This window comes from Salmo trutta, chromosome 5, assembly GCF_901001165.1.
Source record: "Salmo trutta chromosome 5, fSalTru1.1, whole genome shotgun sequence".
Lineage (NCBI taxonomy): Eukaryota > Metazoa > Chordata > Actinopteri > Salmoniformes > Salmonidae > Salmo > Salmo trutta.
Genome location: NC_042961.1, coordinates 67,495,889 through 67,522,254, shown reverse-complemented (window position 1 = coordinate 67,522,254; position 26,366 = coordinate 67,495,889). Strand labels below are relative to the sequence as shown.

Below are 26,366 nucleotides of genomic sequence, written 5' to 3'. Positions count from 1 at the left end.
CTCTCAAGACTAGAGTTTGTTTCAAGGATCAGTATTATAACTGGGCTGGCACTGCCTATAAGTCCACTGTCATTGGAGTGCTCTGTCCATAATGAGTCACCTGACACAGGATAGACCAGGCCTGTGTAATTCCAGTCCTCGTGGGACTGATTGGTGTCACACTTTTGCCCCAGTCCCAGCTAACACACCTGACTCCAATCAACTAATCATGATCTTCAGTTAAAAACGCAATTAGTTTAAATCAGGTGTGTTTGCTACATGGGGTGGATTGGGGGAAAAGTGTGACACCAATCAGGCACCCGAGGACTGGAAATGCCCAGGCCTGGGATTGACTGAGAGAGAGACAGTTTCCCACTCCATCTTGGGGAGTGGTTACATTTTGCCTACTCGCTAATTGGTTTAGATCTTCATTGTTGGGGTATCAATGAAAAGTCCATCTGGAGTACAGTAAATTGTAGCCTTCAGTTCAGTTAACCAGTCTCTACCTAGCAAGTTAAACGGTTGAGTGGGTGATTACAGAAAATCATGTTCAACATTGATCAGTCCTATGGAACAGGACATGGGTTTTGTTTCAACAGGTATTACCTGGGTGGTTTTCCTTTAATTCTGGATGAAGGCTCTGATTAACATGGTGATAAAATGTTTTGTTGGAAGCTGTTTTAAAAGATTAGAAAATGCTCCAAATCTTTCGTCTGACACCCTTTAGAGAGTCATACAGTGGTTTACCTTATCAAATGATCCGTAACGGAATATATACTGAATATTTCTCAGAAGACTTTTTACATCAACTATGTAGGTCTACGTGTGGGTGCTGGAGTTGTATTATCCCCTCTGGATCAGCACCTCCAGCAGGACACTTAGAGGGTTTATTACCCATGCTTTCTAATAGTCTTCTTACACCAGTATGACATCACATCTCTAATAACACATTATACACACATACAACTTGGTAACCCTTCTGTTTGAAAACTGATTATGTATACAGTATTATAATACTATAGGCTATCCACTTCCTACCTGCAGTATTCAAATGTAGGCTATCCAATTCCTGCTAATATACTGGTGCAACAGTATGTTTCAGGTGATTATAGGTAAACCAATCCCTCCTAATATACTGGTCCAACAGGTGATTATAGGTAAACCAATCCCTCCAAATATACTGGTCCAACAGGTGATTATAGGTAAACCAATCCCTCCTAATATACTGGTCCAACAGGTGATTATAGGTAAACCAATTCCTCCTAATATACTGGTCCAACAGGTGATTATAGGTTAACCAATTCCTCCTAATATACTGGTCCAACAGGTGATTATAGGTAAACCAATCCCTCCTAATATACTGGTCCAACCAATCCCTACTATAGGAGACACTACTGTGCTCCCATTGATCAATGTTAACCGGTTAGATTCATTATTATAGGGAATAAATAGTTCTGCCAAATTGAACACCAACATTCTGTGGCTGATGAGGACAAGAGATCTCTCACCATTAAGGCTCGACTGGGTAACAGACAGTCCTTCACAGAGATCTCTCACCATTAAGGCTCGACTGGGTAACAGACAGTCCTTCACAGAGATCTCTCACCATTAAAGCTCGACTGGACAACAGACAGTCCTTCACAGAGATCTCTCACCATTAAGGCTCGACTGGGTAACAGACAGTCCTTCACAGAGATCTCTCACCGTTAAGGCTCGGCTGGACAACAGACAGTCCTTCACAGAGATCTCTCACCATTAAGGCTCGGCTGGACAACAAACAGTCCTTCACAGAGATCTCTCACCATTAAGGCTCGGCTGGACAACAGACAGTCCTTCACAGAGATCTCTCACCATTAAGGCTCAGCTGGACAACAGACAGTCCTTCACAGAGATCTCTCACCATTAAGGCTCGGCTGGACAACAGACAGTCCTTCACAGAGATCTCTCACCATTAAGGCTCGACTGGACAACAGACAGTCCTTCACAGAGATGTTTTTAATAAGGTCTCTTACTTTCTTTAAGTTGTGGCCAGAGTGATGTCTGAGTCCATCTGGGTCACGGCACCAAATGTTGTGGAAAATTAGATCCAAAAATGAAGGCAGAGATTTTTTAATTGTATAGAAGCATCTTTAATCAAGCAGCTGCAGGGGAGATTATTCTGATTTCACAGGGAAGAACTCCCTGAGTAAATGGATCCATGTCCCTTATATAGTGAGAGGTGATAACACAATCAGATTGTTACACAACAGTTATTTATACCAGCAACAGTTATTTATACCGGCAACAGTTATTTATACCAGCAACAGTTATTTATACCGGCAACAGTTATTTATACCGGCAACAGTTATTTATACCGGCAACAGCTATTTATACCAGCAACAGCTATTTATACCGGCAACAATTATTTATACCGGCAACAGTTATTTATACCGGCAACAGTTATTTATACCGGCAACAGTTATTTATACCGGCAACAGTTATTTATACCGGCAACAGTTATTTATACCGGAAACAGTTATTTATACCAGCAGCAGTTATTTATACCGGCAACAGTTATTTATACCAGCAACAGTTCCAGAACACAATGGCCTTGTGTTTAGGTACAGACATACCAGGACTCTATGGAAGGCATGACATCACAGTCCAACACAGAACATGTCCATTGAGAAGTTACAACAATTCAACACTAATTCTGCCACCACACTAGTTTCCACTAAAATGTGAGGGGCTGATGCTCATTGGCTAAGACTCAAATTGCTAGGGGGGTGAAATGTAGGGAAACAGTAATTCTGCTGATAGATTCTACATGTATGAACGACACATTGATACATCCAGCCCAAAGTGGGAGGTTTAAAAATATACTTTCTTAGTCGCCAAAGTAACAGAGCTTGTCTTTACCCTTTATAACCCTTAAACTTGTTTAATTATAACCATTATAACCCTGGCTTATAACACTTATTTAACCCTTATAACCCTGGATAATAACCCTTATTATTTAACCCTTATAACCCTGGATAATAACCCTTATTACTTAACCCTTATAACCATTATAAACCTTATAACCCTGGATAATAACCCTTATTATTTAACCCTTATAACCCTGGATAATAACCCTTATAACCCTGGATAATAACCCTTATTACTTAACTCTTATAGCCCTTGTAACGTAGGGGATGTGAACTCAATAGTTGTGGGAATTACCACTGGACAAAACTCATCACTTTTCATCACAGTCACAGTCACATCCATCCTCCTCATCACATTCCTTTAACTCCCCTGTTCTTCTCGCCATCTTTATGCTCCTTTCTCTGCTCCTTTCCCTGACCCTCTTTTTCCCAACCTCTTCTACACTCTCTAAGTTCCTCCCTGTCTCATCCTCTAATACACTCAGAACAACAGTTCTTGGACATTTATCGTGAAACACCTTGACTCCGACATTGTAGATCTTGTTCAACTCGCCTTCGAGTGCTCCCAAGGTTTCCGGATTCAATGTTTTCCCCTTGGTGTCCTGTACGTTCTCACCCCAGTGTGCTCCGGCCACCCACTGTTTCAGGTTGTTGTTGTAACAGCAGTAGGCTGTCCACAGGTGATCTGGGATGTTCACTCGTTTGTTCAGTGTGTTGCTGTGGCTGGGAACTGCTCCAGTCACCACATAGGCTTTTATCTGGTCGTTGTTGTCCTTACAGTTCAGCTCAAGAAATTTTCTGACTCTGCACTCCATTGTCTTCCAGCTGCCTCGGTTGAACTTTTCGTACTGGGGAACGGCGTTTGTCAGGGTGAAAGTGGACCTCTTGGCATCATCATCAGGTGCGTGTGAACATGGGAACAGGTGACCTCTGTCCAATTTCATCTTGTTTAGTTCGTAGTCTGTGTCCACAGCCTGGTGTGTGACAGCTTTATTATTATTAAGCTCCTTCACCTTCTTGTCACCTTGGGTTTTCATCTCTTTTATATCTATATTTTCAAGCTGCAGAAACATCAGTCAGACATTAAAACTCTAACTAGTTTAGTCATTAAAACTTTAACTAGTTTAGACATTACAACTCTTTAACTAGTTTAGACATTACAACTCAACAACTAGTTTAGACATTACAACTCAACAACTAGTTTAGACATTACAACTCAACAACTAGTTTAGACATTACAACTCTTTAACTAGTTTAGACATTACAACTCTTTAACTAGTTTAGACATTACAACTCTTTAACTAGTTCAGACATTAACTCGTCATAATAGTAACAATTTAACAATCCCGACTTAAGCTGAAAGTGGTTGCAACACATTCGTGTCTCAAAGATACTGTATGTCTATAGCAGTAAACAAATACACATGTTGAATGAATAGAGATTAGAACTACCTGGGGCTCTATCATCCAGGACTGACTTGGTAACATAACTGTCTGTGATATATACCAGTAAACAAATACACATGTTATGTTATATGACAAAACATTAGTCCTACCTGGGGCTCTATCATCCAGGGTTCATCTGGTCTACCCTTTGTATAACCAGTGAAGGTGTAGGCTGAGAACACAGGGATCCTGTTGGTCGTGTCGTAGAGAGTTGCAAACCTGTAGATGTATTTAAACAACTGGCAAATCGGCTTGTAGCGGTTCTGGTCCTGGACTGTCCCATCAACCAAAATACCTGGGAGATTTGGAGTTGTCCCATCCAGGAAGAACTTCTCACAGTCTGGAACATCACTGAACTTCACCACTACATGAGAGAGAGCAGGAGGAAGGAGAGAGAGGAGGAGGAGAGTAGAGAGATGATTCAATACCCCCATCATCACCTGAAGACTGTACACCACAGAGACAAAGATGAAGTTACAGAGACCAGTTGGTAGACTGGAGACTGTTGAGCTGAGTCAGGACAGACTGCTTTAAATAGTTATTACAGAGACCAGTTGGTAGACTGGAGACTGTTGAGCTGAGTCAGGACAGACTGCTTTAAATAGTTATTACAGAGACCAGTTGGTAGACTGGAGACTGTTGAGCTGAGTCAGGACAGACTGATTTAAATAGTTATTTCAGAGACTCCTCCTTCAGATGTCAAGACAGATAGGGTTGATTTGCATAAACTCCTCTGTATGTTTCCATGGAAACTACTGTAACTAATAACATGTGACTCACCTCCTGTAGTTTCTAACACGTATGGACCCAGAACTGAATCACACAATATTATAGTTCTGGGTTAATGAGATTAGACTGCTCTAAATAGTGACTGCATCCACACTTTGGTTCTGGTAGAAAAACGTTTTAGGATAAAACATGACTTTACTCAGCATAGAGTCTGTCAGAAGATACACATCACACTATTACAACAGAGGGACTGTTCTGGAATTACGGCTGCTGAGTTCACATTCATTAATATCCCACAAGGCTTAGCGTCTCTGACTCAGCCACTCCACATATTTAGTATGATGTCTCAAAGAATTAACATACATTACAGATATGTGTACAACTGAATGAAATGAAGGAAGATGTGTACAACAAGTCCTTATTATAGCAAGAACAGCTGAAATAAGCAAAGAGAAACGACAGTTCATCATTACTTTAAGACATGAAGGTCAGTCTTTGCGGAACATTTCAAGAACTTTGAACGTTTCTTCAAGTGCAGTTGCAAAAAACCATCAAGTGCTTATTGTCTAAACCTTGGGCAACACTTACATGTTCCCAGCCACAACTGTGGACACACATTGGACCTCATCACTGGTAATATCCCTGCCTCTGACTTGCATGTCATGAAGCTACGGTATCATCCAACTTCCTCTGGCTTGGACTCTAACTCACTTCCTGGAATCTAGAAGATGGCGTATAATGGGATTCATTTATTGGTGTTGTTTATGTTGATGTATTGTGGTCTGACCACTGCTGAGTTTATTTCCAGTAACTGAAGTAGTTCACAGTAAGAGTTGACACAAGGCTGTGTATGTAGCATTAGAAAATGTGGTTCCTAACAACACTGTGGTCAGAGCAGCACTGGACTGATTAACACCTCAGACTCAGCAGCTGTAGATTCTTCAGTTGAGGAGGCCTTTTCTCAGTCAGAGTAGAGGAGACTGGGGAACAAACTAACACTTTTAGGCTTTAGTTAATTATGAAAATATTAATTAAGTTAGATTAATCATATTTGTATGTAAATAACGTACATATCTCAGCTACCATTACACACTAAGTATGTTCACTTAAGTAAAACATTTAACTTCTTAAATTACCAGCTGAAGCAGGTCACACAATTATACTTCATATAAATGTACCTTTGTAGTTGTGATTGAAAGGTGTGGACGTTTATTTGCTAATTGTTTACATAAAGTGTTGCCTTGAATGTTGGCTTGTATGATGTATGATATACTATGAATCAGTTTCTTACTTCATGAAACTACAGGAATCCTTTGTTTCAGGGAAACATTATATTTGTTCAACATGCGTGTGGGGAGGAGTTCTCCTTTCTGTCCAATGAGGTCATTTCTGGACAATATTTCAGCAAGTAAAATGATGGTTCTACTTTAGAATGTGGAACACAGCCAATAGGGAGGTTTGATTGTTACACATTCTAAATAGTTCCACCTGTTCCACATACAGAGGAGTTTATCCAACCCTCCTTGTCCAGTCTGACCACTAATTATACCAGACAGGACTCATCTTCATACAGAGGAGTTTATCCAACCCTCCTTGTCCAGTCTGACCACTAATTATACCAGACAGGACTCATCTTCATACAGAGGAGTTGATCCAACCCTCCTTGTCCAGTCTGACCACTAATTATACCAGACAGGACTCATCTTCATACAGAGGAGTTTATCCAACCCTCCTTGTCCAGTCTGACCACTAATTATACCAGACAGGACTCATCTTCATACAGAGGAGTTTATCCAACCCTCCTTGTCCAGTCTTGACCATTAATTTTCAGAGACTCTCTCTCTTTGAGTGTTTGTGTCAGAGGCGTTAAACTTTGTGGAATATTAATGAATGTGAACTCTTCATCCGTAACCCTCCTTGGTGCTGCTATTACATGGAAAGTACATACAACATTTCACAACATTTTCAACACTGTGTAAGCTTGAATTGTTTCATTGTCTGTTTTTTTTTCTCCAAAAGGCAATCCTCAAAAGTCAATTGACCATTTTGCTTAATTTATTTCAGTTCTTCATCAAATTCACAAGATCAACTTTTACCTGTTTCTTTGGAAAGAAAATTAGTGAAATGTCATTTCAATTGTCAACTGACTGCTTAAGTAAGTCTTGTCTGAAACCAGAACGGCCCAAAGGGCAAGAGCCTATCTCTTGTTTCTGTAGCATGAAGCAGCTTGATGTACAAGTACTGGACAGGAAGCTGGTCTGTTAGAAGGCCTTGTACCCCATCATCTCCTTAATGCTGAGTGCCAAGCAGAGACACATCTGGTCCCATTTTTTAGAGTCTTTGGTATGACTCAACCAGGGAACAAACCCCTATCAGGGTGGACACTCTACCCACAAGGCCACTAAGTCGGCAAATGACAGCTTGCAAGTCAGATAATTATGCAAGACAGGACTCATTTAAACAAACAATTACAGGTTGATCTGGTCAATGTAATAAATAAACTGAAAAGGAAGTTGACTGCTTGCAGTCCGGGTGCTCTGTTTACTTCAGACACACCTTCTCCCCCAGATAACATGGGAGAATAGTTCCTCATTCAGTAAGATAATGTTTACTCAGTGACGTCCTGAGGCATTGATAGATCATGAGACAGGAAGAAAAACTCTCAGTGTACACAGTCCCTACATCTGGGTTCAGCATCTAGGAGAACAGAGAGGGTTTATTCATTCTGCATTAAACTAACAAGTCAAGGTTCATCTGGGGAATTTGATCATCAGTTGGCTAGATATAGATAGATATCTAGATATATACTTAGAAAGAGAGGTTGAACAGGCTAGTAATAGGGGTAATCTGGGTAATCTGATAATCAGCTGGCCAGACAACCGTCAGGAGAAGGAAGGGAAGGGGGTTAAAAACATTCAAAATCATTTGTCCTTCCAAGATTTAGTTTATGAAATCATGTTCAAACAAAGTCAACGTGTTAAAGGTTGAATTTGGGAAAAAACGCAAAAATAACAGCTTGAAACTGTACAGCTGATCAATGCACCATCATACCCGGTCATTTAATGGATGAATTAGATATTAGAAGTTCAATTCCTGACTGATCTCTACAGTTTCGGTCCAAAAACAAATACCCAAGTCTCCCCATTTCTTTAAAACACTTATCTAGGAAAAGTCAAGACATGACATTCTCAATGGCAGATTTAGGGCAAATGTTTTCATTCAAATGAAATAAATTAAAATGTCTGTGGTGGTTCTTGTGAAAATGCCCAGAGGTCTGATCACCATACAGTCCCATGGAATAGGCCTACAGGAGGTGAGTCACATATAGTTACAGCAGTTCCATGGAATAGGCCTGAAGTTACAGCAGTTTATATGGAAAGACCTACAGTTACATCAGTTCCATGGAATAGGCCTGAAGTTACAGCAGTTTATATGGAAAGACCTACAGTTACATCAGTTCCATGGAATAGGCCTGAAGTTACAGCAGTTTATATGGAAAGACCTACAGTTACATCAGTCCCATGGAATAGGCCTGAAGTTACAGCAGTTTATATGGAAAGACCTACAGGAGGTGAGTCACATTATATTAGTTACAGCAGTTTCCATGGAAACATACAGAGGAGTTTATGCAAATCAACCCTATCTGTTTTGACACCTGAAGGAGGAGTCTCTGAAAACCTATTTAAAGCAGTCTGTCCTGACTCAGCTCAGCAGTCTCCAGTCTACCAACTGGTCTCTGTAATAACTATTTAAAGCAGTCTGTCCTGACTCAGCTCAGCAGTCTCCAGTCTACCAACTGGTCTCTGTAATAACTATTTAAAGCAGTCTGTCCTGACTCAGCTCAACAGTCTCCAGTCTACCAACTGGTCTCTGTAACTTCATCTTTGTCTCTGTGGTGTTCAGTCTTCAGGTGATGATGGGGGTATTGAATCATCTCTCTACTCTCTTCCTTCTCTCTCTCTTTCCTCCTGCTCTCTCTCATGTAGTGGAGAAGTTCAGTGATGTTACAGGCTGTGAGAAGTTCTTCATGGAGGGGACAACTCCAAATCAGAATGCCTAGAGTGTGCAAAGCTGTCATCAAGTCAAAGGGTGGCTACTTTGAAAAATCTCAAATATAAAATATATTTTGATTTGTTTAACACTTTTTGGGTTACTACATGATTCCATATGTGCTATTTCATAGTTTTGATGTCTTCACTATTATTCTACAATGTAGAACATAGTAAAAATAAAGAAAAACCTTTGAAAGAGTAGGTGTGTCCAAACTATTGACTGGTACTGTATATATAAGGTCTAATATGCATGTCACGTCCTGACCATATATATAATTTATTTTCTATGGTAGAGTAGGTCAGGGTGTGACAGGGGTTTTTGTCTAGTTTATTTATGTCTATGTTGGTTCTAGTTTCTTTTTTCTATGTTGGGGGTTTTGTCTCGTTTTGTATTTCTATGTGGGGTTTCTAGTTTCTGTATTTCTATGTTGTTGTTTTTTTGGGATGATCTCCAATTAGAGGCAGCTGGTCATCATTGTCTCTAATTGGGGATCATATTTAAGTTGTTGTTTTTCCCACTAGGTTTTGTGGGAGATTATTTTGTTTTGAGTTAGTGTATGTTGCACCTCTTCGTCACGGTTTGTTTTGTTTATTTAGTTTATATATATGTCTTGCATAGTTTCACTGTTATAATAAAATGTGGAACGATATACCCGCTGCGCCTTGGTCCCATTCTTCAGACAGCCGTGACAATGCAGTTCAGCACAGTGCCAGTAGAGTTATATAAGACCTGTATACAGTATAACTGCATTGAATGAAGCTGGACGGAGGACTAGAACCAGTTATGAGTCTGGAGAAACAAGGAGTCAATTATACACACCAGGCTGTCAATCAGGATTATGATATAGATGGTGAAATCAAGAAGGTGAACAAAGGTCACATGTTTCCAAAAGCTTTTGCTCACCAACCTGTTAATCAGGACTCCACCTTTACCCTGACAAACGCTGTTCCTCAAGTAAAGACATTTAATGAAGGTAGCTGGGCAAAGATGGAGTGTAAAGTTAGAAAGATTCTCCTGGAGCAGTGCCTAGATAATACTGGTAAAGCCAAGGTCTATGTGGTGACTGGAGCAGTGTCTAGATAATACTGGTAAACCCAAGGTCTATGGTGACTGGAGCAGTGTCTAGATAATACTGGTAAACCCAAGGTCTATGTGGTGACTGGAGCAGTGTCTAGATAATACTGGTAAACCCAAGGTCTATGTGGTGACTGGAGCAGTGTCTAGATAATACTGGTAAACCCAAGGTCTATGTGGTGACTGGAGCAGTGTCTAGATAATACTGGTAAACCCAAGGTCTATGTGGTGACTGGAGCAGTGTCTAGATAATACTGGTAAACCCAAGGTCTATGTGGAGACAGACGCATTTCTTAGAGAATACCATACTACTCCCGGCGCCGACAGAGATGGCCGCCTCGTTCTCGTTCCTAGGAAACTATGCAGTATTTCTTTTATTTATGTGTTATTTCTTACATTGTTACCCAAAAATGGAGAATAAGGTTAAAAATGATCTGGAGAAGCAGTGTCTAGATAAGAACGGTATCAAGGCCTATTTGGTGACTGGAGCGGTTCCCAACATCATCGACAACAAACTGAACAACCGAGTGAACATCCCACGTCTCCTGTGGACAGCCTACTGCTGTTTGAAACAGACGAACAAGAAACAGTGGATGGCTGAAGCACACTGGGGGAGAACAAGAAGGTAAAGAAAAATACAGTGAATCCAGTAACCTTGGGAAAACTCGAAGACATGTTGAACAAACATCACAAAGGTGGTCTTGTCAAGGTGTTCCCAACAAATTGTCCAAGATAACCTGAACCTACCACTTCCCCCTGACCCAGAAGATTGTCCAAGATAACCTGAACCTACCACTTCCCCCTGACCCAGATGGGAGAATTTCTTCCGTAGTGAGGAATCTTTACAATTCCATGAGAAATAGATCTGGAAGGTTCTTTGGATGATCTGGGTACAGATGATCACAGCATATCAACAAACTATCATTACTGTTAGAGTCATGAATATCAGGGTTAAATTGGTAGTGAGGGTTATAATGGTAATGAGGGTTATAATGGTAATGAGGGTTATAATGGTAATGAGGGTGGTAATGGTAATTAGGGTTATAATGGTAGTGAGGGTTATAATGGTAGTGAGGGTTATAATGGTAATGAGGGTTATAATGGTAGTGAGGGTTATAATGGTAATGAGGGTTATAATGGTAATGAGGGTTATAATGGTAATTAGGGTTATAATGGTAGTGAGGGTTATAATGGTAGTGAGGGTTATAATGGTAATGAGGGTTATAATGGTAGTGAGGGTTATAATGGTAATGAGGGTTATAATGGTAGTGAGGGTTGTAATGGTAATTAGGGTTATAATGGTAGTGAGGGTTATAATGGTAATGAGGGTTATAATGGTAATGAGGGTGGTAATGGTAGTGAGGGTTATAATGGTAATTAGGGTTATAATGGTAATGAGGGTTATAATGGTAATTAGGGTTATAATGGTAGTGAGGGTTATAATGGTAGTGAGGGTGGTAATGGTAGTGAGGGTTGTAATGGTAGTGAGGGTTATAATGGTAATGAGGGTTATAATGGTAGTGAGGGTTATAATGGTAATGAGGGTTGTAATGGTAGTGAGGGTTATAATGGTAATTAGGGTTATAATGGTAGTGAGGGTTATAATGGTAATGAGGGTTATAATGGTAATGAGGGTTATAATGGTAATGAGGGTTATAATGGTAGTGAGGGTTATAATGGTAATGAGGGTTATAATGGTAATGAGGGTTATAATGGTAATGAGGGTTATAATGGTAATTAGGGTTATAATGGTAGTGAGGGTTGTAATGGTAATGAGGGTTATAATGGTAGTGAGGGTTGTAATGGTAATGAGGGTTGTAATGGTAGTGAGGGTTATAATGGTAATGAGGGTTATGATGGTAGTGAGGGTTATAATGGTAATGAGGGTTATAATGGTAGTGAGGGTTATAATGGTAATGAGGGTTATAATGGTAGTGAGGGTTATAATGGTAATGAGGGTTATAATGGTAGTGAGGGTTATAATGGTTATAATGGTTACATGTCAAGATATGTACAATTTCAATGGTAATACTTTTCTCTTCTATGTCTATATATATCTATAGTCTATACTCTATCAAATATAAAAAGAGATACTATTATATGTTCTGAATGTAATTATATCACTGTATGTATCCATCTTCTTCCCATCTGAAGGAATAAACATCTATAATGAATGAAGCCTGTGAGAGTCTGGTGTTTTGTTCTCATAGTGTTTAAATGTATCCAAGTGTCTCCAAAATGTTCCAATTCAACATTAGACCAAGTTATTTGAGCTAAAAACATAAGTGATTGAAAGCACTATTTTAGTTGTCAGTTATTAATTCAAACTTTGACATAACTATGTGTCCAACCAGTTATGGTCCAGCAAACCAGCTAGCTACCATGTCTCTAAACATACCTGGAGCTGGTCAAGAATCTACCATGTCTCAAAACATACCTGGAGCTGGTCAAGAAGCTACCATGTCTCTAAACATACCTGGAGCTGGTCAAGAAGCTACCATGTCTCTAAACATACCTGGAGCTGGTCAAGAAGCTACCATGTCTCTAAACATACCTGGAGCTGGTCAAGAAGCTACCATGTCTCTAAAATTACCTGGAGCTGGTCAAGAAGCTACCATGTCTCTAAACATACCTGGAGCTGGTCAAGAAGCTACCATGTCTCTAAACATACCTGGAGCTGGTCAAGAAGCTACCATGTCTCTAAACATACCTAGAGCTGGTCAAGAAGCTATCATGTCTCTAAATATACCTGGAGCTGGTCAAGAAGCTACATGTCTCAAAACATACCTGGAGCTGGTCAAGAAGCTACCATGTCTCTAAACATACCTGGAGCTGGTCAAGAAGCTACCATGTCTCTAAACATACCTGGAGCTGGTCAAGAAGCTACCATGTCTCTAAACATACCTAGAGCTGGTCAAGAAGCTATCATGTCTCTAAATATACCTGGAGCTGGTCAAGAAGCTACATGTCTCAAAACATACCTGGAGCTGGTCAATAAGCTACCATGTCTCTAAACATACCTGGAGCTGGTCAAGAAGCTACCATGTCTCAAAACATACCTGGAGCTGGTCAAGAAGCTACATGTCTCTAAACATACCTGGAGCTGGTCAAGAAGCTACCATGTCTCTAAACATACCTGGAGCTGGTCAAGAAGCTACCATGTCTCTAAACATACCTGGAGCTGGTCAAGAAGCTACCATGTCTCTAAACATACCTGGAGCTGGTCAAGAAGCTACCATGTCTCTAAACATACCTGGAGCTGGTCAAGAAGCTACCATGTCTCTAAAATTACCTGGAGCTGGTCAAGAAGCTACCATGTCTCTAAACATACCTGGAGCTGGTCAAGAAGCTACCATGTCTCAAAACATACCTGGAGCTGGTCAAGAAGCTACATGTCTCTAAACATACCTGGAGCTGGTCAAGAAGCTACCATGTCTCTAAACATACCTGGAGCTGGTCAAGAAGCTACCATGTCTCTAAACATACCTGGAGCTGGTCAAGAAGCTACCATGTCTCTAAACATACCTGGAGCTGGTCAAGAAGCTACCATGTCTCAAAACATACCTGGAGCTGGTCAAGAAGCTACCATGTCTCTAAACATACCTGGAGCTGGTCAAGAAGCTACCATGTCTCAAAACATACCTGGAGCTGGTCAAGAATCTACCATGTCTCTAAACATACCTGGAGCTGGTCAAGAAGCTACCATGTCTCTAAACATACCTGGAGCTGGTCAAGAAGCTACCATGTCTCAAAACATACCTGGAGCTGGTCAAGAATCTACCATGTCTCTAAACATACCTGGAGCTGGTCAAGAATCATCTCACCAGCAGGTGGCAGGCTTGTTCCCAGTTTTCAAACCTCCACTCCATGAGCTCTGTGAACAGGACAGGTTTCAATTGATAGATTGATTGATTGATACATATATTTGATACTTTTGATTGATTGATTGATTGATTGATTGATTGATATATGTCCAATTAGACTCCATCATCTGTGTTTTAGATCTATTATCCATATCATTGATAATTAGAATTTTTGCGTTCAGTTACGCTAAACCAGCAGACTAAAAACAGATTGTGAGAATTTACATCCCACTTTCAGCTACAATTGAACCAAGAAATGTTCCTCTTTGTCCAAGTCCACAAACAATAAATACTATTATTTCTCATCAAAATGTCACTGGTTGAGCTGCTGTGAAAAATAATTCAAAATGTTTCCCTGCATTCAGTGGAAGGCAACTAAAGACACACCTGATGCTGAGGTAAGAAAGACAGACTGACCTGACGCTGAGGTAAGAGAGACATACTGACCTGACGCTGAGGTAAGAGAGACAGACTGACCTGACGCTGAGGTAAGAGAGACAGACTGACCTGACGCTCAGAGATATGATGCAAAACCTACGTTCAGAGTGTCAAGATCCAGACGGGTTTGAGCGCTATCAGGAGAACCTTCCTTGGGAACCTAAATCTAGACAGACAGACAGATACACAGACAGAATGACAGACAGACAGATACACAGACAGAATGACAGACAGACAGATACACAGACAGAATGACAGACAGACAGATACACAGACAGAATGACAGACAGACAGATACACAGACAGAATGACAGACAGACAGAATGACAGACAGACAGACAGATACACAGACAGAATGACAGACAGACAGATACACAGACAGAATGACAGACAGACAGATACACAGACAGAGTGACAGACAGACAGACACACAGACCGAGTGGTGAAGTTCAGCGACGTTGTAGATTGTGAGAAGTTCTTCATGGATGAGATAACTCCTTAGAACCATTGTCAAGTTTTATCATCGGACCCAGCTCTGCTAGCTGACTATAACAACCCACCCCGTATTGTATATAGGAGAGGTCATGGACATGTAAGAACGTTCCCCGTATTGTATATAGGAGAGGTCATGGACATGTAAGAACCCACCCCGTATTGTCTATAGGAGAGGTCGTGGACATGTAAGAACCCACCCCGTATTGTCTATAGGAGAGGTTGCAATTTACGTGACAAATTGGTCCATGCCAAACTTCCAGCCACAAAAGAAAACGAGCCAGGCTCTTTACGCCCTCTTCTGAATGGTAGCTATAAATGCAGATGCTGAGCTCAGTACAACAATATGATGAAGTGTGAATGTTTCTGCCACCCACATACAGGAAAACAGGTCCAAATAAATGACATCATTACCTGGTCCACCACCCATGTTATCTACATTATTACATGTCCATGTGGGCTGTGTTATGTAGGTAAAACCTCTCGTTATCTCAGAGAATTAGTGAACATAAAAGTTAAATCAGGAGTAAAGACAGGGATTATCCAGTCGCAGTACATTGTAATGACCTAAAACATGACATTTCTACCTTTAGGTTGTGTGACATAGAGAAAGTCAAGATATCAGACAGGGGAGGTGATAGAACACTGAGCTAATGAGAATGTTTTGGGATTTTCACCCTCCAGACATTATTCCCTAAAGGTCTTAATGATGAAATGTCCATGCATGTTATGTTGGAAATGTGAACATGAATTAATGCCTCCACTTCAGACTACTCTGACGTTTTTTCTTGAACGGAACCCAATGATTTATGAAAACTTACTTGATGTCCTCATTGTGGGTTTACAGACGTGTTCAGGGCCAGCCCTCCCATTAGACCGTCGCCTATGGCAGCACTTGTCTGCCGCCCTCCGGTGCCCCTGTTCAGTCACTACACCGCCCGCTGCGCCCCAGCCACCAGTGCATAGTGTTGCTACAGTCCCCCCCCCCCACCCCATTCCCCCTTCTCCCGAAGTTCATACCACTATCCTTGGTATCTATGGTGATGTGTGTGTTTATATCTCCTGAAGTTCATACCACTATCCTTGGTAGCTATGGTGATGTGTGTGTTTATATCTCCCGAAGTTCATACCACTATCCTTGGTAGCTATGGTGATGTGTGTGTTTATATCTCCCGAAGTTCATACCACTATCCTTGGTAGCTATGGTGATGTGTGTGTTTATATCTCCTGAAGTTCATACCACTATCCTTGGTAGCTATGGTGATGTGTGTGTTTATATCTCCTGAAGTTCATACCACTATCCTTGGTAGCTATGGTGATGTGTGTGTTTATATCTCCTGAAGTTCATACCACTATCCTTGGTAGCTATGGTGATGTGTGTGTTTATATCTCCTGAAGTTCATACCACTATCCTTGGTTGCTATGGTGATGTGTGTGTTTATGGGATTATCCAATTATGAAACATTAATAAATGAATCTGCCAAATAAATGATTGTATTTTTTTTAAGTGTGTGTGTGAGGAAGACGATTAGTGATTAAGACAGTAACCTAACCTGTTAACGTTAGTGATTAAGACAGTAACCTAACCTGTTAACGTTAGTGATTAAGACAGTAACCTAACCTGTTAACGTTAGTGATTATATCTCCTGAAGTTCATACCACTATCCTTGGTAGCTATGGTGATGTGTGTGTTTATATCTCCCGAAGTTCATACCACTATCCTTGGTAGCTATGGTGATGTGTGTGTTTATATCTCCCGAAGTTCATACCACTATCCTTGGTAGCTATGGTGATGTGTGTGTTTATATCTCCTGAAGTTCATACCACTATCCTTGGTAGCTATGGTGATGTGTGTGTTTATATCTCCTGAAGTTCATACCACTATCCTTGGTAGCTATGGTGATGTGTGTGTTTATATCTCCCGAAGTTCATACCACTATCCTTGGTAGCTATGGTGATGTGTGTGTTTATAAAATTATCCAATTATGAAACATTAATAAATTAATCTGCCAAATAAAGGATTGTATTTTTTGTAAGTGTGTGTGGAAGACGATTAGAGATTAAGGCAGTAACCTAACCTGTTAACGTTAGTGATTAAGACAGTAACCTAACTTGTTAACGTTAGTGATTAAGACAGTAACGTAACCTAACCTGTTAACGTTAGTGATTAAGACAGTAACCTAACCTGTTAACGTTAGTGATTAAGACAGTAACCTAACCTGTTAACGTTAGTGATTAAGACAGTAACCTAACCTGTTAACGTTAGTGATTAAGACAGTAACCTAACCTGTTAACGTTAGTGATTAAGACAGTAACCTAACCTGTTAACGTTAGTGATTAAGACAGTAACCTAACCTGTTAACGTTAGTGATGAAGACAGTAACCTAACCTGTTAACGTTAGTGATTAAGACAGTAACCTAACCTGTTAACGTTAGTGATTAAGACAGTAACCTAACCTGTTAACGTTAGTGATTAAGACAGTAACCTAAAATCTCTGGTGAAATGTATCAGTGTGCAGCAATGTCCATCAGCCGGTGTGGAGAATTACAAGCCTACAAGGACAGGCCAGTCATTCACCGAGAACGACGAGCCCCCGTTAGCTGATTCTAGCAGCGAAGAGGACAAACCGGAGGACTCCGAGCCATACACTTCCACCGATTATGACAGCTCTCTGGCTGGACAAGAACAGGTGGTCACACCAGGCCCAGCTACACCTCCAAACAATGCCGGAGAAGACCCTACTATCTTGGACCCAGACTCAGATTCGTCGCTCCCTGTCCCCGGTGACAGTGGTGCTGCTGCTAAATCCGACTCCCAGACAAAAATCATAGAAGATCCCGGTGAGTTGCCAAAATATATGAATGGATCTTTACGGGATATGTTAGTGCAGGCTGGGCCACATCAGGATAAGGAGGGGAATTTACCAAGAGATGAGGGGCAACGACAGTTTTCGGTGGCCAACTACAATAGGAGGATGGTGAACGGGGAGAGAGTGGAGAGACCAAGGCTTGTCTATTCCAAGAAAAACGATGCAGCCTTCTGTTTTTGCTGCAAACTTTTTTCACAAGAGTGTAAATCTGCGCTGGTCAGGGATGGAACCAGGGACTGGAGGAATCAGTGTCTCCTCCTCAGCCTCTCATGAGAAGTCGCATGACCACCCAGATAGTTTCCAGGGGTGGAAGGAGCTGGAGATCAGGCTGGTGTCCAAGCAAACTCACATGATTTGATTTCAGGACCATGGACAGCTACCGAGAGAAAACATCGCTGACTGCAATGCAGCACCACAGCAGAGGAAAGAGGCCACTCTACACAATAAATACATGCTGATGTTGGACCATCACATTCGATATGGAAATAAACATCATTCATTAAGGCTGGGTCATTGACAGAAAGATTATTTTACACTGCTACAGCGAAACGAGGCCAACCATGCATTTATGACGAGACCCACCATGTCTTGGTGTGTCTGGTTCTGATTAAATACCTCCGTGTCTGGGAAGGGCTTGGTGTGTTTGGTTCTGATTAAATACCTCCGTGTCTGGGAAGGGCTTGGTGTGTTTGGTTCTGATTAAATACCTCCGTGTCTGGGAAGGGCTTGGTGTGTTTGGTTCTGATTAAATACCTCCGTGTCTGGGAAGGGCTTGGTGTGTTTGGTTCTGATTAAATACCTCCGTGTCTGGGAAGGGCTTGGTGTGTTTGGTTCTGATTAAATACCTCCGTGTCTGGGAAGGGCTTGGTGTGTTTGGTACTGATTAAATACCTCCGTGTCTGGGAAGGGCTTGGTGTGTTTGGTTCTGATTAAATACCTCCGTGTCTGGGAAGGGCTTGGTGTGTTTGGTTCTGATTAAATACCTCCGTGTCTGGGAAGGGCTTGGTGTGTTTGGTTCTGATTAAATACCTCCGTGTCTGGGAAGGGCTTGGTGTGTTTGGTTCTGATTAAATACCTCCGTGTCTGGGAAGGGCTTGGTGTGTTTGGTTCTGATTAAATACCTTCGTGTCTGGGAAGGGCTTGGTGTGTTTGGTTCTGATTAAATACCTCCGTGTCTGGGAAGGGCTTGATGTGTTTGGTTCTGATTAAATACCTCCGTGTCTGGGAAGAGCTTTTCTCTCTTTCTGAAAGAGAAAATGTTTGTTTAAACCCAGGCAGCTTTTAAGGAAGCACTTCTGTTGTTGGGTTTTACAACGGACGAGAAGCCAGCAGTTGAATCTTACAGTTTTCTGCGACAGTAGAGCCTCTGTCTGGGTGGAAAGGTCACTTTTGAAAGTGCCATGCTTAGATTCATCAGGATGTCTAAGATGTCATTATTTTTCTCTCGTCTAGGATGGCAGAATGTCCGGGCCATTGGTGATTTTATCAATGTAATCAGATATACCAGTCTATGTTATTGACATTGAACTGATTATATAGCCTACTAACCAGATGTGTTAAATGGTGTTTAATTTGTAGCAGAGGAATATTAATTGGGCTGCTATTATGTTCTGTTCCTCCGACGTTTAGCTGAGAAAAAATGGACCCAAACACATTGGGGGGCAGAACGTCCAGGTCCGGTCCTGGAAGTGTTTAACACGTTTTATATACACACTTTATTAGAATACTTATGAAATGCACATTGTTATATTTGGTAACATGTTTATTTCCCCTCGACTCCAACCCCATTCGATGTAATGTCTACATAAGGGTCCAAACGACAAAACACTCACACAGCTCTGAGGAAGGCCTTGAGGCCGATACGGACAGCGGAATAAAGAGCAGTGATACTAGCAAGAGCAGTGGGCTGGTTTCTCCTTTTATATCAGTTTAACAACGTATAAAATACAACATTATTCAGAATATCAGATAACAGGACTTATCCAGCTGTGTGTTGTTAGGTAGCTCTGGTCCAGGGTGTTATGTCCATCAAGACGGTTCAGCACCATCAAGATGCACGTCACACCCTGGACCAGAGCTAATCATTAGGACGTAGTGCAACAACTTATTCCAGTTAGATACGTCCCTAATGGCCCCCTAGTCCCTTTATAGTGCACTACAATAGGGTACCATTTGGGACGGAAATAAGTTCATTCTTACAACAAAGAACCACTGGGGGGCACCAGACAACAGTAGACAACTCTGTACAATAGAAAATAAATCAGCAAAGTGATTGGTGATTGATTGGTAACATGGTGAGTACAGGGTTCTCCATGTTTTCTCCCAGGTCAGTAATCTATTGCTTTGTCCCAAATGGAACCCTATTCCCTATATAGTGCACAACTTTAGACCAGGGCCTATTTGAACCCTATTCCCTGTATAGTGCACTAATTTAGACCAGGGCCTATTTGACCACTATTCCATTTACATTTACATTTTCTATTCCCTATGTAGTGCACATCTTTAGACCATACCTGCACTACAAAGGGAATAGGGAGCCTGGTTACTTATTCCAGACAATGCAGGGCTGAGTTCAGTACATTAAAACTAAATAAAACCTTCAGTACATTAAAACGTAGTGGAGCGTTCAGTTGAATGGAAATGCACTGAACAACCAGCTGAAGAAACGGGGAGCGGTTGGGTGAAACTGAAAGCACGAACCACCACCTTTAATCATGGCAAAGTGACTGGTGATATGGCACAGTATAAACAGTGTAGTTATTCACTCCGCAAGGCAATCAAACCCAGCTAAACGTCATTATAGAGATAAAGTGGAGTCACAATTCAACGGCTCAGACACCAGACGTATGTGGCAGGGACTACAGACAATCACGGACTACAAAAGGAAAACCAGCAACGTCGCCGAGACTGACGTCTTGCTTCCGGACAGGATAAACACATTCTTTGCACGCTTTGAGGACTTCCTGACGGGCCGTCAGAACCCCGCCCTCTGCAACTGGGTCCTGGACTTCCTGACGGACCGCCCCCCAGGTGGTGAAGGTAGGAAACATCACCTACACTCCGCTGATCTTCAACACTGGAGCCCCACAACTGTGCGTGCTCAGCCCCCTCCTGTACTCCCTGTTCACCCATGACTGCGTGGCCAAGCACGCCTCCAACTCAATCATCAAGTTTGCAGATGACACAACAGTAGGCTTGATTACCAACGATGACGAGACAGCCTACAGGGAGGAGGTGAGGGCTCTGGGAGTGTGATGCCTGGGAAACAACCTCCAACCCAACGTCAACAAAACATCAACCACCCACTGCCTGTTCACCCCTCTACCATCCAGAAGGCGAGGTCAGTACAGGTGCATCAAGCTGGGACCGAGAGACTTAAAAACAGCTTCTATCTCAAGGCCATCAGACTGTTAATAACCTCTTCGCTATAGGGGGCAGTATTTTCACAGCCGGATAAAAAACGTACCCGATTTAAACTGATTACTACTCTTGCCCAGAAACGAGAATATGCATAGTATTAGTATATTTGGATAGAAAACACTCTGAAGTTTCTAAAACTGTTTGAATGGTGTCTGTGAGTATAACAGAACTCATATGGCAGGCAATAACCTGAGAAAATTCCAAGCAGGAAGTGGCCTGTCTGAGAAATTGTAGTTCTTCTTTTGATTCTCTATTGAAACTACAGTATCTGTGGGGTTACGTAGAACTTTCTAAGGCTTCCATTGGCTCTCTAAAGCCTTCAGAAAGTGGATTGAGGCGTCTCCTGTCTCTGGGCAGAGTATAGTAGCTCAGTTTCTCAGTGGTCTGCCTGGGGACAAAGAGATTGGATATGCGCGTTCTCGCGTGCACGACGCTTTTTTCTTTTCCTCTTTGAATGAATACACTATTGTCCGGTTGGAATATAATAGCTATTTTACGAGAAAAATACCATAAAAATTGATTTTAAACAGCGTTTGACATGCTTCTAAGTACGGTAATGGAACATTTTTACTTTTTTTTGTCTCGATATGGGCTCGCGTGTTACCCTTTGGATAGTGACCTGAATGCACGAACAAAACGGAGGTATTTGGACATAACTATGGATTTTTTGGAACAAAAACAACATTTGTTGTGGAAGTAGCAGTCCTGGGAGTGCATTCTGACAAAGATCAGCAAAGGTAATACAATATTTCTAATACTAATTCTGAGTTTAGTGTGCCCCGAACTTGGCGGGTGTCAAAATAGCTAGGGAATGCATGTTCTGAACATCACACGCCAATGTAAAAAGCTGTTTTTGGATATAAATGTGAACTTGATTGAACAAAACATACATGTATTGTATAACATAATGTCCTAGGAGTGTCATCTGATGAAGATCATCAAAGGTTAGTGCTTCATTTAGCTGTGTTTTGGGTTTTTGTGACATATATGCTTGCTTGGAAAATGGCTGTGTGATTATTTTGGTCTATGTACTCTCCTAACATAATCTAATGTTTTGCTTTCGCTGTAAAGCCTTTTTGAAATCGGACAATGTGGTTAGATTAACGAGAGTGTTATCTTTAAAATGGTGTAAAATAGTCGTATGTTTGAAAAATTGAAATTATTGCATTTTTGAGGTTTTTGTATTTCGCGCCACACTCTTCCATTGAATATTGGCGTTGGTGTTACGCTAGCGGAACGTCTAGATGCAACAGGTTTTAAACAGCCATCGCTAGCACATTAGAGGCTGCTGCCTATAGACATAGATTTTGAATCACTGGACACTTTAATAATGTTTACATATATCTGGAATTACTCATCTCATATGTTTATGCTGTTTTCAATACTCTTCTACGGTATCTTAGTCACTTAACAAATCCACTCAGGCTTTCAAAAAGTTGCTGCTGGCTTATCAGCTTTTTCCTTTTTTTTATAGCCCTGGTACTCAAAACATTTACTGGGATCTACTTCAATTCTGGACAGTGTTCCACATACAGGAAACAGATTATATTACCTTCATCCTTAAGTCACGGGTGCTATTCACACTATCGAATTAAGAATTAGTAATTGGTAATCGTCAAAAGCGTGTCTTATTCAATTATTCATACCTCTGTTCCAAATTTCCCCTCTGTGTACAGCCTGAGTTCAGTGAATACCACTCACTTTCACTGGTGGCTTGTCATTGGGTCCACAGCAAGCTTATCTTTAACCCAAACACCAGATGGCAGCATCTAATTTAATTTCAGTCCCAAAGCTCAATCCGTCTGATCATCATGTAACATTTACATTTACGTCATTTAGCAGACGCTCTTATCCAGAGCGACTTACAGATTGGTGCATTCACCTTATGATATCCAGTGGAACAACCACTTTACAATAGTACATCTAAATCTTTTTTTTGGGGGGGGGGTTAGAAGGATTACTTTATCCTATCGCAGGTATTCCTTAAAGAGGTGGGGTTTCAGGTGTCTACGGAAGGTGGTGATTGACTCCGCTGTCCTGGCGTCGTGAGGGAGCTTGTTCCACCATTGGGGTGCCAGAGCAGCGAACAGTTTTGACTGGGCTGAGCGGGAACTGTGCTTCCGCAGAGGTAGGGGGGCCAGCAGGCCAGCGGGGGATGAACGCAGTGCCCTTGTTTGGGTGTAGGGCCTGATCAGAGCCTGAAGGTACGGAGGTGCCGTTCCCCTCACAGCTCCGTAGGCAAGCACCATGGTCTTGTAGCGGATGCGAGCTTCAACTGGAAGCCAGTAACCTTGTAATGAAACGTTTGCTGTTTCAAATTACTCAAATTATTTCATTATTAGAGTTCTATCTGAAAGCCACTAATAACATATTACCATTCACATACTGTCAACACTCAATAGACCTCAGCTGATAGACCGTGAGTACCATGAATCTTTCCATTAGACCTCAGCTGATAGACCGTGAGTACCATGAACCTTTCCATTTGACCTCAGCTGATAGACCGTGAGTACCATGAATCTTTCCATTTGACTTCATCACTGTCTTTGTTACTTTCACTAGTCTCCATATCTGTTTCCTTCAACTAGGACCCTTCAACTCTTTCCAGTGGGAAAAACCCTCTCAATCACTACTGCTAATACACATGGATCACTCTCAAACAATGTCCTGCTTTTACCCCTATTGTAAGGTTTTAAATAAACAAAACAAACATGATAACGCCTCTTCTCCGAGATGCCATTGCCCGCTTTTACTTGTTCCTCATTGGAAGGCATTGTTTGTGTTTTAGTCTATCCTGACAATGTTACTCTAAATATTTATTTCAAATTTACATTGGATATTCACTTTCTGCTTCACTTTCTGCTTCACACTCATTAAATTTCTATTATTTTGAGATTAATATGTAATGCGTTGAAATTATAAAATTCATTGGCCAATTCAGAAGGGGAGAGATACACTTTGGAGGGAACTTCCTTTTTAAGGTACTGTAGCTCTCAAGACTAGAGTTTGTTTCTAGGATCAGTATTATAACTGGGCTGGCACTGCCTATCAGTCCACTGTCATTGGAGTGCTCTGTCCATAATGAGTCACCTGACACAGGATAGACCAGGCCTGTGTAATTCCAGTCCTCGTGGTATCTGATTGGTGTCACACTTTTGCCCCAGTCCCAGCTAACACACCTGACTCCAATAATCAACTAATCATGATCGTCAGTTAAAAACGCAATTAGTTTAAATCAGGTGTGTTTGCTAGATGGGGTGTATTGGGGGAAAAGTGTGACACCAATCAGGCACCCGAGGACTGGAAATGCCCAGACCTGGGATTGACTGAGAGAGAGGCAGTTTCCCACTCCATCTTGGGGAGTGGTTAACATTTTGCCTACTCGCTAATTGGTTTAGATCTTCATTGTTGGGGTATCAATGACAAGTCCATCTGGAGTACAGTAAATTGTAGCCTTCAGTTCAGTTAACCAGTCTCTACCTAGCAAGTTAAACGGTTGAGTGGGTGATTACAGAAAATCATGTTCAACATTGATCAGTCCTATGGAACAGGACATGGGTTTTGTTTCAACAGGTATTACCTGGGTGGTTTTCCTTTAATTCTGGATGAAGGCTCTGATTAACATGGTGATAAAATGTTTTGTTGGAAGCTGTTTTAAAAGGTTAGAAAATGCTCAAAATCTTACGTCTGACACCCTTTAGAGAGTCATACAATGGTTTACCTTATCAAATGATCCGTAAGGGAATATATACTGAATATTTCTCAGAAGACGTTTTACATCGACTATGTAGGTCTACGTGTGGGTGCTGGAGTTGTATTATCCCCTCTGGATCAGCACCTCCAGCAGGACACTTAGAGGGTTTATTACCCATGCTTTCTAATAGTCTTCTTACACCAGTATGACATCACATCTCTAATAACACATTATACACACATACAACTTGGTAACCCTTCTGTTTGAAAACTGATTATGTATACAGTATTATAATACTATAGGCTATCCACTTCCTACCTGCAGTATTCAAATGTAGGCTATCCAATTCCTGCTAATATACTGGTTCAACAGTATGTTTCAGGTGATTATAGGTAAACCAATCCCTCCTAATATACTGGTCCAACAGGTGATTATAGGTAAACCAATCCCTCCAAATATACTGGTCCAACAGGTGATTATAGGTAAACCAATCCCTCCTAATATACTGGTCCAACAGGTGATTATAGGTAAACCAATTCCTCCTAATATACTGGTCCAACAGGTGATTATAGGTTAACCAATTCCTCCTAATATACTGGTCCAACAGGTGATTATAGGTAAACCAATCCCTCCTAATATACTGGTCCAACAGTATGTTTCAGGTGATTATAGGTAAACCAATCCCTCCTAATATACTGGTCCAACAGGTGATTATAGGTAAACCAATCCCTCCTAATATACTGGTCCAACAGGTGATTATAGGTAAACCAATCCCTCCTAATATACTGGTCCAACAGGTGATTATAGGTAAACCAATCCCTCCTAATATACTGGTCAAACAGGTGATTATAGGTAAACCAATCCCTCCTAATATACTGGTCCAACAGGTGATTATAGGTAAACCAATCCCTCCTAATATACTGGTCCAACAGTATGTTTCAGGTGATTATAGGTAAACCAATCCCTCCTAATATACTGGTCCAACCAATCACTACTATAGGAGACACCACTGTGCTCCCATTAATCAATGTTAACCGGTTAGATTCATTATTATAGGGAATAAATAGTTCTGCCAAATTGAACACCAACATTCTGTGGCTGATGAGGACAAGAGATCTCTCACCATTAAAGCTCGACTGGACAACAGACAGTCCTTCACAGAGATCTCTCACCATTAAGGCTCGACTGGGTAACAGACAGTCCTTCACAGAGATCTCTCACCGTTAAGGCTCGGCTGGACAACAGACAGTCCTTCACAGAGATCTCTCACCATTAAGGCTCGGCTGGACAACAAACAGTCCTTCACAGAGATCTCTCACCATTAAGGCTCGGCTGGACAACAGACAGTCCTTCACAGAGATCTCTCACCATTAAGGCTCGGCTGGACAACAGACAGTCCTTCA

The 26,366-nt window shown here is 41.4% G+C and overlaps 1 protein-coding gene and 1 long non-coding RNA gene across 6 annotated transcripts in view; one reads left to right on the top strand and one right to left on the bottom strand.

Moving 5' to 3' along the window:
* Positions 1-261: 261 nt before the first annotated feature.
* LOC115194920 (uncharacterized) lies at positions 262-25,941 on the top strand. Its single transcript, XR_003878561.1, has 4 exons — positions 262-1,306; positions 25,336-25,345; positions 25,436-25,490; positions 25,581-25,941. It is a non-coding gene; the product is annotated as an uncharacterized LOC115194920 (long non-coding RNA).
* LOC115194901 (endonuclease domain-containing 1 protein) overlaps positions 2,085-26,366 on the bottom strand; it is a 238,049-nt gene continuing 213,767 nt past the window's right edge. For 2 of the 5 annotated variants that reach the window (XM_029754808.1, XM_029754812.1), the window contains one exon: positions 2,085-3,946. In XM_029754808.1, coding sequence (XP_029610668.1) covers positions 3,197-3,946 — 750 coding nt within the window. In that variant the 3' untranslated portion in view covers positions 2,085-3,196. Of the gene's footprint in view, positions 3,947-4,440; positions 4,908-26,366 lie in introns of those variants that run through there. The other 3 variants (XM_029754813.1, XR_003878551.1, XM_029754816.1) reach the window with 3 other exon arrangements.